Source organism: Phocoena sinus, chromosome 3, assembly GCF_008692025.1.
Source record: "Phocoena sinus isolate mPhoSin1 chromosome 3, mPhoSin1.pri, whole genome shotgun sequence".
In the NCBI taxonomy this organism is placed as follows: domain Eukaryota; kingdom Metazoa; phylum Chordata; class Mammalia; order Artiodactyla; family Phocoenidae; genus Phocoena; species Phocoena sinus.
In genome coordinates, this window is record NC_045765.1 from 74,419,811 (window position 1) to 74,433,329 (window position 13,519).

The 13,519-nt window shown below is 32.5% G+C and overlaps 1 protein-coding gene across 3 annotated transcripts in view; it reads right to left on the minus strand.

Annotated features, from left to right (window-relative positions):
- The window catches only part of DMXL1 (Dmx like 1), a 132,943-nt gene that overhangs the window by 106,273 nt on the left and 13,151 nt on the right, over positions 1-13,519 (minus strand). For all 3 annotated transcript variants that reach the window (XM_032625990.1, XM_032625989.1, XM_032625991.1), the window contains exons 2-5: positions 12,568-12,693; positions 9,416-9,487; positions 6,517-6,595; positions 1,874-2,006 (exon numbers count right to left, since the gene is read on the minus strand). In XM_032625990.1, the coding sequence (XP_032481881.1) occupies positions 1,874-2,006; positions 6,517-6,595; positions 9,416-9,487; positions 12,568-12,693 (410 nt within the window). The remainder of the gene's footprint in view (positions 1-1,873; positions 2,007-6,516; positions 6,596-9,415; positions 9,488-12,567; positions 12,694-13,519) is intronic.

Below are 13,519 nucleotides of genomic sequence, written 5' to 3' on the forward strand. Positions count from 1 at the left end.
GAAGCCAGCGCACTGCAACGAAGAGTAGCCCCCGCTCGCCATAATTAGAGAAAGCCCGCATGCAGCAACGAAGACCCAACACAGCCAAAATTTTAAAAAATAAAATAAAATTTTTAAAAATATGTAAAACTGACTCAGGAAGAATGCCATTCCTAACATCCTGTCATACTGATTTACTGGTGTATTGTCTATCTCCCCCTATGTGTTCACAGCTATATTCTAAGCGCTTTTACCACTGTCTGGAACATGATAAGCACTCAACAAATATTTGTTGAATGAATGAAAGAAACTTGGACTTGCTATCTAAAGGGCATAAGAAAAATTAAGCCTGTTGATTCATACTTCTAAATTGATCTCTAGAAAGATGATACCAATTGTATGCCCTTATTAAGAGTATATAAGAATACCTTTTCTCTACTCACTCGTAATAGGTATTATTCATTCTCTTCTTTATGGTTTTGAGTGAAGTCAATCAACTCTTAATATGCTCATTACTCATATGTACTACTGTTTAAAATTTTTCTCAAAAAAATTTTCTCTTCATTGTCCATTTTTGTTTACTTTTGAGATATGTTATTTTCTAGTTAATTTTTAAGACCTCCTTTTAAAAAAGGCATTAACCCAAAATTGCACATTATTTCCCAACAAGTTTTTGGTTCTTTTCCTTATGGTCTTTTTGCTTTACAGAAATTTTTTATTGATACACAAAACTATTAATTTTTTCCTTTTCTTTCCTTTCAGTTTCTAATTTTGGTGTCATACTTAGAAATTTTTTCCATAACTCTAAAATAGCACTTCTCATCCAACAGTGATAGAACACAAATGATAAATGTTAGCCCAATATGTAATTTTTAATTTCCTAGTAGTGACATTTAAAAAAGTAAAAGGAAACAGGTGAAATTAAGTATATTTTATTTAATCTAATCTATCAAAAACATTATCATTTAAATGTGTGATCAATTAAAATTAATAAGAGTTTTACATTTTTTTCTTTGTGCAAAGTTTTTGAAATCTAGTGTTCATTTTATACTTTTAGGACATCTCAGTTAAGTCTAGCCATATTTCAAGGGCTCAAGTGAAATGAGGCTATCATACTGGACATGGTAGTATTAAACTATGACAATTCACCGATATTTTCTTCTAAAATTTTTTCATTGTATAGATATTGCTTCTTCTTCCTTTGAAATTTATTTTGGTGCCAAGTATGAAAGAGATTCTAACGTCATTTTCTCCTCCACAGAGCTAGCAAGTTGCCCCACTGATGTAAAATGCCACCTTATATACTGAATCTCCAAGTATAATTGGGTCTAACCCTGGACCCTAATCTATCTGTTCCTGTATCAACAACAAACTGCTTGACCAGTTGTAGCTTTAGAATTCATTTTACTATACTGTATATCTTCATTCTTTTCTTCTTTCAGGATTTTCCTGATTTTCCCATATTTGTCCTTTTAAATAAAATATGAACTATGCTCAAAAGTAGAAATTCCAATGAGATTTTGGTAAGGATGATGTTCAACATACAGATTAGTCTGGGAAAAATATACTTCTTCAAAATAGGAAAACTTCCATTCAAAATCATGACAGGTGTCTCTGTCTCCTTTTGTATAATTTAGCAAGTTCTTATTTAACTATCTTCATATAGGCCTAACACATTTCTATGTTTCTTCCTAGTTGTTTTATTCAACAATTTTAAAAAAGTAAAAAAGGGTCTGCAGAACATGGGAAATGGTGAATCTTCTGTATATAAGAAAAGGCATGTCAAAATCAATACTTTTTATGTTAGTATGGTTTTACACCAACTAAAATGCATTTATAATATAAGACCACATGGAACAGGTTTATTGGTTTAATCCCCTAATTAATTGCTTACTTGCAATGCCAAATGCATCTCCAATCCCCAAAGTTAAGATCTGTTTTATCTGGATTTTCATCTTCAGCTGATTTCTCCAAGTTAGCACTGGACCACAGTTGCAAACAGCTAGAACCAGTTAAAAGACGATTGCCTAAAATATATATATATCAAAAAAAATAATAGCATATATATATATCATTCACCAATTACTATTTAGGTATTTAATTAGTGAGTTAAGTACATGCTCAAGAGTTTTATATAATACTATAAAGATAATACAACTTTTTTAAAAAGTCAAATAACAAAAAGAGATTTGGGGTATGGGGGAGTAAGGCTATATTTTAACTTTGTTGAAGAAACTTAAGACAAAAAAGGGAACAGATCTTATCATCTCTCATCCAACAAACATTTAATGAGCATCTTCTTTGTAACAGGCACTGGCAATACAATAAGAAATGAAAGACTGTCCTTTTTCATGATGGGTTCACATTCCAGTAGAGAAATATTATGAACAGAAGCATGAAAACATGCAAGTTCAAATATATTCCAGAGAATGCCTCATAATCTCATTATAGTTAAGGGATAAGGTACGTAGTAGACCTAGAAAAAGAACTGTTTGGAAAAAAGGGATCATATTGTGAAGCATTTTTGAGGTTCATAAAGAGTTCAGAGTTTGTTATAGGTAGCTGGAAGTTAAAGGTTTTATTTGGGGGGGTGTAGTTTACATAAGTGTATCTGTATTTTAGAACAAGGGGTCTCAACTGGGAGGGGCTGTCAACAGATGGACGTAAGATGCCCATAAACCCCCTTCCAATGACATACATGCAAAAGTTATAGGTATACTTTGTGCATTTTTCTAGAGAGATAATCCATAATTTACACCATACTTTCAAAAACTCCAGTAAACAAAGAAGGGTAAATTGTGATTCTTTATAACTCTAGAGATAGGCAAGATTAGGAAAAATGTAAGACGCTGGGAAATCTGGTTAAATGACTATAATAAATACAGATGGGAAATCATGAGGATCTGAATCAAATATTAAAGTAATAAGCATGGATTTAAAAGCCATTTCAAAAAAAAGAACAGAATTTTCATGGCATGACACCAAGTAAAAAACAGATACAAGAGGTTTCAAGGACAGATTCCAACTTTATGACTTGGGGAATTGAGTGGAAGATTGTGCTATCAAAGAAAATAAAAGCAGTACAATTTTGGCCAAAAAGCTGACAATAAATAAGGCATTCTATCGCTCTGGAAAGATCACTTTATTTAAAAAGTGAGTCTGTGGCAAAACACTGACTTTAGATCAGAAATCCTTGTGTCTAAATCCCAAATAAGTTACTCAATTAGCTATGTGAATTTGATCGAGTTGGGCAACCTCTGAGTCTCAATTTTCTCACCTATAAAATTAGAAGTTTGTGTAGAGCTGTTGTAAGAATTAGCTATAATATGTATTACATATCTAGCACAGGCTAGGCACTTAGCAGAAGCTCAATAAATAATAGCAACTAGGTGGAAAGTCCTATAGACAGATAAAAACAGCCCAGAAAGTATTGATACTAATGAGACATTCCATTTAAATATGGTTATCATTCCACTGTTTAGCTTAGCAACATACATATGTTTTCTTTTTTTTACTGAGATGTAACTGACATGTATCATTGTATTAGTTTCAGGTTACAACATAATGATTCAATATTTGTATACAGTGTGAAATGACCACCACAATAAGTCTCCTTAACATTCATCACCACACATGGTTACAATGTTTTTCTTATGATGAGAACTTTAGATCTACTTTCTCTTAGCAACTTTCAAATACACAATACAGAATTATTAAGCATAGTCACTATGTCATACATTACAACCCAGGATTTATTTATTTCATAACTGAAAGTTTGTACCTTCACCTATTTCATCTACTCTCCCCAATCCCACCCCACCCTACTCCAGCCCACTGCCTCTGACAACTACCAATCTGTTCTCTGTATCTATAAGTTCAGTTTTGACAAGTTTTCTTTAACATAAACTAAAGGTGAAACTAAGGTAACCCATGAAGGATTAAGAAATTAATATAGAATACAAAATAATTCATCCCAGTTATGGAATGAAACAAAAGTAGGTAAGGTATGGCATAATACATTGATTTGAACAGAAAGGCAGAAGTATAGATATCAAAGTAGGAAAAAAAAAAGCATTAAGTCTAAAATAGTAAGTCTTATGATTTAAGCAAGATGCAATAGTGCGTTTGGAGACAACACAAAGGCACTATAGTCAGTTTACTAGCACCATCTGAAAAATATTCTTTATATCCCAATACCTGGCATATACTAATAAGTAAATATTCATCAAAACCAAAATACTAGTATTTCACTTAATATATTCTAAATCTGTTTATATAAATAATTACAAAGTTCATTTACAAAAGTAATAATAGCTCCCCTATATTACAGTAATAACCCATTTCTCAACCAAACCACTTAAATTTTAAACTTTTTGATTATAAAAAGAAAAATGATAAACTTTTATGTGAATTTTAAATAAATCATGATTTAAAAGATAATGGTCATGAAACACTGGCAAGTCACTACTAGATATGTTAAGAAAATAAGTAGTTATCTTCTAATACTACTCTGTAATGATGATTTTAGAAGAACTAAAATACTGTCAATATCAATAACAATATCAATACTACCTTCTAAAGAATTAGTACTCACAGACTGCAGGTACAAAAATTCCAGGCAACTACTATGTCATTACTAAAGAAATATCACTCAATTTAAATAATAAATGTTTTTATTACAGTTATTCATGAGACTTCAAGTAGCCAGTTCACTTGCTAACAATATTTTTATAGGTAAGTACCTACATAAATACCTTTTTACAGAAAGTACCAAGTACTTTCATATATACTACCATAGCTGATCATTAAAAAACTATCTTGTGAAATAGATATTACCTTAATTTAAAGTGAGTTAACCATTCTTGATATGTTAAGTAATCTGCTCATGATCACAAAACTTGTAGTCACATATGTAAACATTTATTGAGAGCTTAATATATGATGGACCCCTAAAGATAAATAAAATACTGAATAAAATAGAATCTAAGCCCTTGCCTAATAAAAAAAAGGTAAACAAATAATTACAATAAATTGTAGTGCTATCAGAGTAACCATATAATTTATCATCCAAATAGGAACACTTGTGAAAGTAAAGGTGACACTGCTAATAATCTTATGAGGAAACAGGCATAAACTGGACATCAGCGACCCTATCCAGAGTAGTTATATTCAAAGTGCTGTACTAAATACCAAATTTGAACCCAGGACAAATTTTTACTCTTTTCACTGTATGCATAAAATATACCTGTAGGCTACCAGCTAGTAAGCATCAATCTCATGAGAAAAAACATCTTAAAACATTACGTGATTTTTATTTAATCTAAGATAATCTTTTACCTTCTAAAATAATTTCCCAAGGTTCTGAACTTCATATTCTAAATTAACATTTTTTCTCAGCCATTTTATCTACTATATTAAAATTTATTTTATCTATCTTAACTGATGACTTCTAGTTCTATGCTCCAAAGATAACTTCTTTCATAAATTTAGATTCAAATTTCTAACGATCTAATGAATACTGCTATAGGATATGCAAGCATCTCAAATTCCATACATCCAAATAAAACTTATGTTCCACTATCTCTAACTCCTACATATCACACTTCTTGTGATCAAAGATACCCTCAGAATAATGTGAAATCCAGTTGTCAGGTAATGTCAATTCGACTACCTAAACGCATTTCACATCCATGTATTCCTTTCATTAGTCACGCCATATTAATTGAGCACCTACTATGATAAAGGCACTGAAACAAGTTCTTATTTCTCTTTCAAACTACTGTGAATGCATACTTTCCAAAGGTAATTATAGATAATACAGTATTTATCTTCCTGTTCCTCTTGTGTCTGATCATTCTAAGTTACTGCTACCAGAAAAATCTGGCAAAACCATAAATCTTAGCCTGTCACTAGTCATTTTCAAAAACCTATACATTTTATACAATTAAAAGGAATTAAATTAAAATTCTTTAATTCTTCACATGACTGTAAAGGCTTTCCATATATGCTGTATTCTTATCTCATCACCAGACTCACTCCAGCCTCAATGAAGTACTAACCATTACTAGAATATATCTTGTGCTTTCTTTCTTTGTTCCTCTTTGCTCACTCTGGTAAATTGGTAAAAATGACTTTAGGATGATTTTTTAATGCAGAAATAGATAACTGATACATATACACATTATCTCTTCTTAGAATTCACTTCTTTTTTCCTTCCTCAACCTATCCCCACCTTCATTGTCAAAATCTATCTACTCTCATGGCAAAAGGCTCCTCTGCAATGGAACTTTGATTCTCCACAAAGAATTAGTGTCTCCTTCCCAAAACAACAGGTATTCCTACAATAGCTGGACACTATTATGGTGCATATTTTCCTCACTTCAGTATAAGCTCTAAAATAGCACAACCTGTTTTACTTACTTTTGTGTTCCCCACCATTTCACACAAAGCAGAACTGAAACACATGAAAGTAGGAAAAAAAAGCAATAGCCTAGACAAGTGTTATTTCACTTCAGTTAATTATTCTCGTATTCTTACCTGCAGGATCCCAAGTTATATTGTGTGCTATTGAGTCCAGAAAAAATTGGCCACTTTTCTGCCACTGACTATATAATTCCTAAAATTAAAAAGTCATTTAGTCAATAATTATTGGCATCTTTTCTGTCAAATGTATATACTGACACTAATTATTTTTAACAATACATGTACTCATTTTTTTTAGGTATAATTGACCATGTAGTCATACTTAAAGAGAATAAAATGTTCAGCTTGTCAAGAAAAATAAGGAATATGTGATGGAGGAGATCAGTGAGAGAACATCCATTCCTAGAAGTCCAAAAGCCTGTCGTTAGTATATTTAAACAACCAATAAGTATCTGCCAACTAGGACAACATATATATTAACCTCAGCCTTTTAAAGTTATAATTATTACTTTATTATTATTATAGTTACAAAGGTTTAATTTTAAATATGTCTGTGTCTGCTATTTGAGGATTCCTCCTCTATAAAGTTTCATCTTCACCTGAGGGCGTACGGTTATGTGTGAAAATTAAGAATAAGATGTTAACACTTCCCTTACATTACATAATTTAAGGGCTTTTCATTCCTTAAAGCAATATTTTTCAAACTTTTTTAACCTGCAAACCAGTAAGAAACACATGTTGCACTATAACCCAGAACAAACACACATATAAACACACATAAATGCAATCTAAGTTCACCCTTAATACATGTGATGCACTCTTAACATTTTGTATTATATTTCATTTTCTTTTAAATTCAGGTTGTGGCCTACTAAGTTGACTTCTCTAACCTCTAATACATTGAGATCCATAAACACTATCTTAATGTAGTCGTTCCCATACTTTAGTATGAAAACACCCTAAGATGTTTATTAAAAATTCAAATGCTCAAGACCCATGCCCAAAGGTTCAGATTCAAAAGGTCCGGAACTGGGCACAGGAAATCTGTACTTAAAACCAACATCTCCAGGTGATTCTGATACAGGTGGCCTGCAGAATATGCTTTTATAAAACACTATCCTGCAGGAATGGCTCTCAATCACAGCACACATCAGAACTCCCTCTAGATCTAGATGTACAAGCACACAGGCACAATCCCACACCTACACATTTAGAATTCCTCAGGGCAGGATATGGACACACATATCAACTAGTGATTCTGAAGTGTACCTCTTGTGAAGAACCACCATCTTAAAAGAATATTCCAGAATGTACAAATAAAAGAATATAATATTTTTTATGAGGCTCTAAGGATTCTCTGAGACTATATCCTGGAATTCAAGATTTTGTGCATCTTCCAAGTTTATGATTTTTCCATTTGATCCAATTTTCCCTTTATTCATCAGGCTTTTTTTTCACCCTCTCTGCAAAGTCAGTGCTGCCTACCAATAAACAAGCCTCTTCTTATTGAATTTTTTACACTATTATATTAAACAATTATAATTAGTACAAGAGAAAATGGGCAAAACCTGAAATTCTCAATTCTACCCTTATCAATAAAGGCATTTTAACATAACAAACTGATTTTTTTTTTAAAGTCAGCTATTTCATTCAACAAATACTTATTGAGTATTATTTGAAATACAGTGTTTTGGATGGAGCAACCACCTTTAAAATTTGTTTTTAGTGCTATCAGTTACTAACTCATAAGGGTGTGAGAGCCTCTAACACTGGATTCATTAGGTAATATATAAACACAAATAGAAATGAGGAGATAATGTGGACTCTCCTTCCATGAAATTTTAAAATGGATATCAATTAACCCAGAGAAAATATTTTTCATTAACACAAGGTAAGGAAAAAGAATGCTCACACCCAGGAATCAAAACAACTAGTTTCTCTCTTAGTTCTGGGGCTCAATAGCTGTTTCATTGCTCAAGTCACTTATTTTGGGGTCTCTGTTGCCTTATTTATAAAAAAGAAATAACAGCTGCCCAACTAAGTCAGAGGGAATTTGTAAGATACTAATGAGCTAAGTGAAAATGAAATGTAAGCTATTAAAAGATATATAAGGTAAATCTATTGTTGACACACTGTTTAATTCTTTACATTTAACACATTTCCACAGTCTTTGACATCAAAAATAAACAAACATTAACCAATTTCGGAATTGAGCAAAGAGCCTCTTAAGGTTGACCTGCTTAGTTTCAATAGCTACAGAGCAGCAGAGAAATAAACCAGTCCTATGACTCCTACTACAATGCTCTTTAGACCACACCATGCTGATCTTCTTCCACATGGTTCAAATCACTAGCTTAACCTTCAGTAGAAATGGATAAAACAGCCTGTTCTGACTGTTATCTTTAAGAGCATCTAAACACCCAAGAAATCTACTACATAACCTCAATATTTATAAATTATAAAGTTTTAACCAACTCTCAGGAACTATTTCTGAATATAGTTTCTTTATTAAAAAAAAATTCACTGACCCACTAACAATTATTACATGATATAATAAGTGCAAGAAAGTAAGTTCAGGGGGTAGGTTAAGACTTTGCAATTAAAACATGTCACTTTAAGAACAAAATATATAAAGCAGAAAAACTACCTAAAAGTAGATCACAGAAACAAAGAACAAGTGCCACATATGACTGGACAATGATGTTTGCCACTAGCAATAAAGTAACTGACAAGTTTCAAGTTGTTGGCTCTTCAAATACTTAATAAAAGAAAAAAATGATAGATGGAAAAAACGAAAAGCATTTCAAGATAATTCATATGCACAATTTAGTTTAATTCTACTTCAATGAAACATACATCTTTAATAAGGAAGTAGCATTTAACATGTTGTCTTTAATTACAGTGTATAATTCATACTGATTTATGTGATCACTCTAATTTTGTACTCTTAAAAATGGTATCTTTTAATACACAACACATTTTCATTTCTAAGAGAAAAAGATGAATTACTGACCAAATTTTTCTTTTGCTTCGGTAGGTTAACTGGTTCAAAAACAGATACAACATTTCCATAGGATGCTGCAATCTTTTAAAAAGAAAAAAGAAAGAAAACTTATGGATATGTTAACTTACTTATGAATCAAAAGGACAAAAGAAATTAACAGTATAACTTAAAAAATACCCAACACAAAATTTCTTTCACCAATACTTGAGAATGTCAATTTTGGGGACTACCATATCTGGATCAGAATTCCAGTGCTGTCACTGTGTACCAGCAAGTTAAGCTCTCTGAACCCTAGTTTCTATCTATATTTACAGTATATATAATACTATCTTCCTAATAGGATTATTTTGAGGGTTAAAATAACATTTGTAAAGCATCTGGTAAAGAATTATCTATATAAGATGCATAGTAAATGTTAATTCCCTTCCTCACAGAAGAAAATGTATTGATGTATTCCTTGTCAAGTATGGAATTTGACGTGACTTAAAAATCAAGTTTTTAGGTTATCTGTCTTCAAAGTTCAGAATTCTGTCAGTGTATATTTAACTTTTTAGAAGTAAAACTTAGATCTATTCCTTTGTAAACTCTCTAAGGAGTATATTTTTTCAATATTCTATTTTATTTGAGTACCTTTCAAATATTTACTCTTAAATCAATGAAGCATAACTCTTGCTGGCTCTGTTTTATAAGGTAGCTACTACTATAGCTTGACTGAGTCACAAATGAAGAATATTAAAACATCAGAAATCAGACAGATATATAGATTGAATGATCAGGGATAAAAATAAGAACATATAATCTAGTGAAGACAGTAAGAAATGAGGATGTAACATACTTATGGAAAAAAAACTTTCAATGGATATTTTAAAGTGTTCTGAGGAGATCTTAGAAGGTAGAAATCATCTGCACTGACTTCACCTGGGAGTATTTAGTTTGCGCCTTTAAATGTGGATAGAATTTCAAACTGCAGTGAGTGTTCAATTTTAGAAATAGGGCATAGTATGAACACAAGTGTACATCTTTTTTTTTAATACTTATTTATTTGGCTGCTCCGGGTCGTAGTTGCGGCACGTGAAATCTTCGTTGCCGCATGCAGGATCTAGTTCCCTGACCAGGGATTGCACCTGGGGCCCCTGCATTGGGTGTGTGGAGTCTTAACCACTGGACTACCAGGGAAGTCCCCACGAGTGTAAATATTAAAAGAGGTAAAGTATGTTGGGAGGTGACTGAGCACCAGCCTAGGTAGAAGAGAGAAAAATGGACATGAGGCCAAAAAGGCAAGTGTGAGTGGGTTAAATAAGGTCTCAAACCAAGGTGAACAATTTGAACTTTTCTAAGTTCATGGGAAACTAAGAATGGTTTTAAGCAAATGAATAACAAGTCAAATGCAGATGAATTTTCTTAGGAAAATTAATCTGGTAGTACTACAAATAAAAAAACAGTAATGATAAAGTATTGATGCCTATGGTATCAAGAAGCATTTCCTTCTAAAAGGTAAACAGAAATCCCAAGTACCAAAATCTACAAATTTTCATCTTGATACCTTAAGGAATCATTTGAGTATACTGTTATCTGTGAAACAAAGGAAATTTACCCTTTATTAGAATAATTATAAAACCAAATGACCTCTTCATTCTAACCTGGATTTCATGTAATATAGATTAAAAGATAACTCATATTGAAAATTTCTAAAATTAGATTTCCAACATTAACAAGCCCTATGTGAATCTAAATGGTATAAGTAAGTTTTTATATACAATCAAGATTACAGAACTACAGAGCTACGAGATCAAACAAACATGAAGAGAAAGGGGAAAAAGTCTCAAGGATTTTTAGCATTCCATAATAAAAATCACTTTCGTAGTACAGTGAGAATGAAAGGCATGAACAAAAGAAAGACAGATGAGATACCTGTAACTCTACTGAAAGGAAGGAACACGGGAATAACAAAAAGAACAGTAGTCCAAAAAGTAGGCAAAGACTACAAGAGTTGAAACTCCTTTGTTACGAGTATCTTTAAACTAGGTCCCAAGAAGTAACTTTTCAGAATGGCAGCCTTATTAGGAATGATTACATTAAAAAAAATAAGGTTGGGCCCATTTTGATTTCTCACACAAAATGTTCTGGTAGAATCACAAACAATATACATGAATTAAGTATCTACCAAAAAAATTAAATTTGCAAAGTTCAGCCTAGTCTAGCTGCAACTGTACCTAGGCCTGGTCATCTATGCCTATATGGTGCTATATTAAGCTATACACTATACTGCCTGTAAGTTATAAGTCTCCCAACTCTGGTACTATACAGAACTGTATTTAACCTGATGTTAAATCATATGCCCTGTTTCTTTTTTTGTTTGTTTTTTTTTTTTTTTTGCGGTACGCGGGCCTTTCACTGTTGTGGCCTCTCCCGTTGCGGAGTACAGGCTCCAGATGCGCAGGCTCAGCGGCCATGGCTCACAGGCTCAGCCGCTCCGCGCGGCATGTGGAATCTTCCCAGACTGGGGCACGAACCCGCGTCCCCTGCATTGGCAGGCGGACTCTCAACCACTGCGCCACCAGGGAAGCCCATGCCCTGTTTCTTTTGTTTTTGCTGCTTTTTTACTTTCAAGGTAACTTTATACTTTCCATGTGTAAACAGAAGTTCAAATTAAATTTTTCATTTTTCTTATAGACTTGGAATAAATTATTTAAAAAATTATCAATTTATGTTCATTTTTGTACAAAGTTTATCTAGAAGTTACAAGGAGATAACTACCTGTTTACAGACAAAAAAGGACTCTAACAACAATTTCTTTTCAGGGTTTATTTCTAAATAGACTGAAGTTTATTGTCATTCCTTTCCCTCAATCCAATCAATTTTTAAATAAGTAAGCTTTACACCTATTCTACAGGTAATATTACATTTGTTTGTCAATTCATGGAGAAAACTATGCTATATTTCAAGATTATATGAGAACAGAATTCCTGACAATCTCTAAGATACATCTGAGTCAGGAATTTTGTTCTCTAGAGTGCATCTTAGAGAGCCAAAGAAATCTGTAGCTACATTGTCTTGGAAACACAGCAAGTCTCTAATTCAATAGGAAATAGATACTTCAGAGACTATACTTACAAAAACCATATTCAAAACAAATCTCATATCACCACAAGATTACAAACCTTGCCTTGTTGCATTGAACAATCTACACATCCTACTTGAATATTTCCATGTTTAGCTCCTGGGATTATTTGCAGTCTTTCAAAATCACTTCCCAGTATAACAACATCACATCCAGAGGCATAAGCCTAAAAACAAACAAAAAAATGAACAAAGTAAAATAAAAATGATAAAATTGTCAAGAAAATATTTATCATGTAGAACACTGGCGTTAAATATTGTTTTAACAGACTAATTTTAAATATTTTAAAAAATCTTTATTATTTGAGAATATTCCCCTTACCTCCCATATATAGTCCCATCAGTCAGTCCTTTCTGCAAAATATATACCAATTCCTTTCACTTTTTCCATCTCCATTGAATGCTACTGCCCTTATCTAAACTACCATAATCTCTCTCCTGCATTATTGTTTATACTCTGCTTCCATTCTTGCTTCCCTCTAATTCCTTTCCACACACAGACAAGAGTGATCTTTTAAAAATGTTTATTACACCAAGTAATTTTCCCTTCAATAGTTTCCTCATCGCACTTGGAATAAAATCTCAACTTCTTACCAATGTCAATGCCCTAAATGATTGCCCTAATTCCCCAAATCCATCTCAAGTTACTCTTTCATTCCCTCAATTGGATCCTGCCCTTACATTGCCCTTCTTTCTGTTTCTTGGGCATAACAATCTTTTTTCATCTCAAGGTGGTTTACCTTCCTTCTAACTGCCTGGTCTTTGTCTAACTAGCTTCTTTTCAACATTCATGTCTCAGTTCCTGAATATACTCGTATTGATCAATATTCTTCCCCCCTCCCCTAATTACTTTCCATCACACTACTCTTTTTCTTCTTCATAGCATATACCACGATTTGTAAATATCTTGCTTGTTATCCATTTCCATTACTACAAGTTAAGGTCCAAGACGAAAAGGTAGGGTTCAAGTTTATCTTGTTCTCTGCTCTTAGA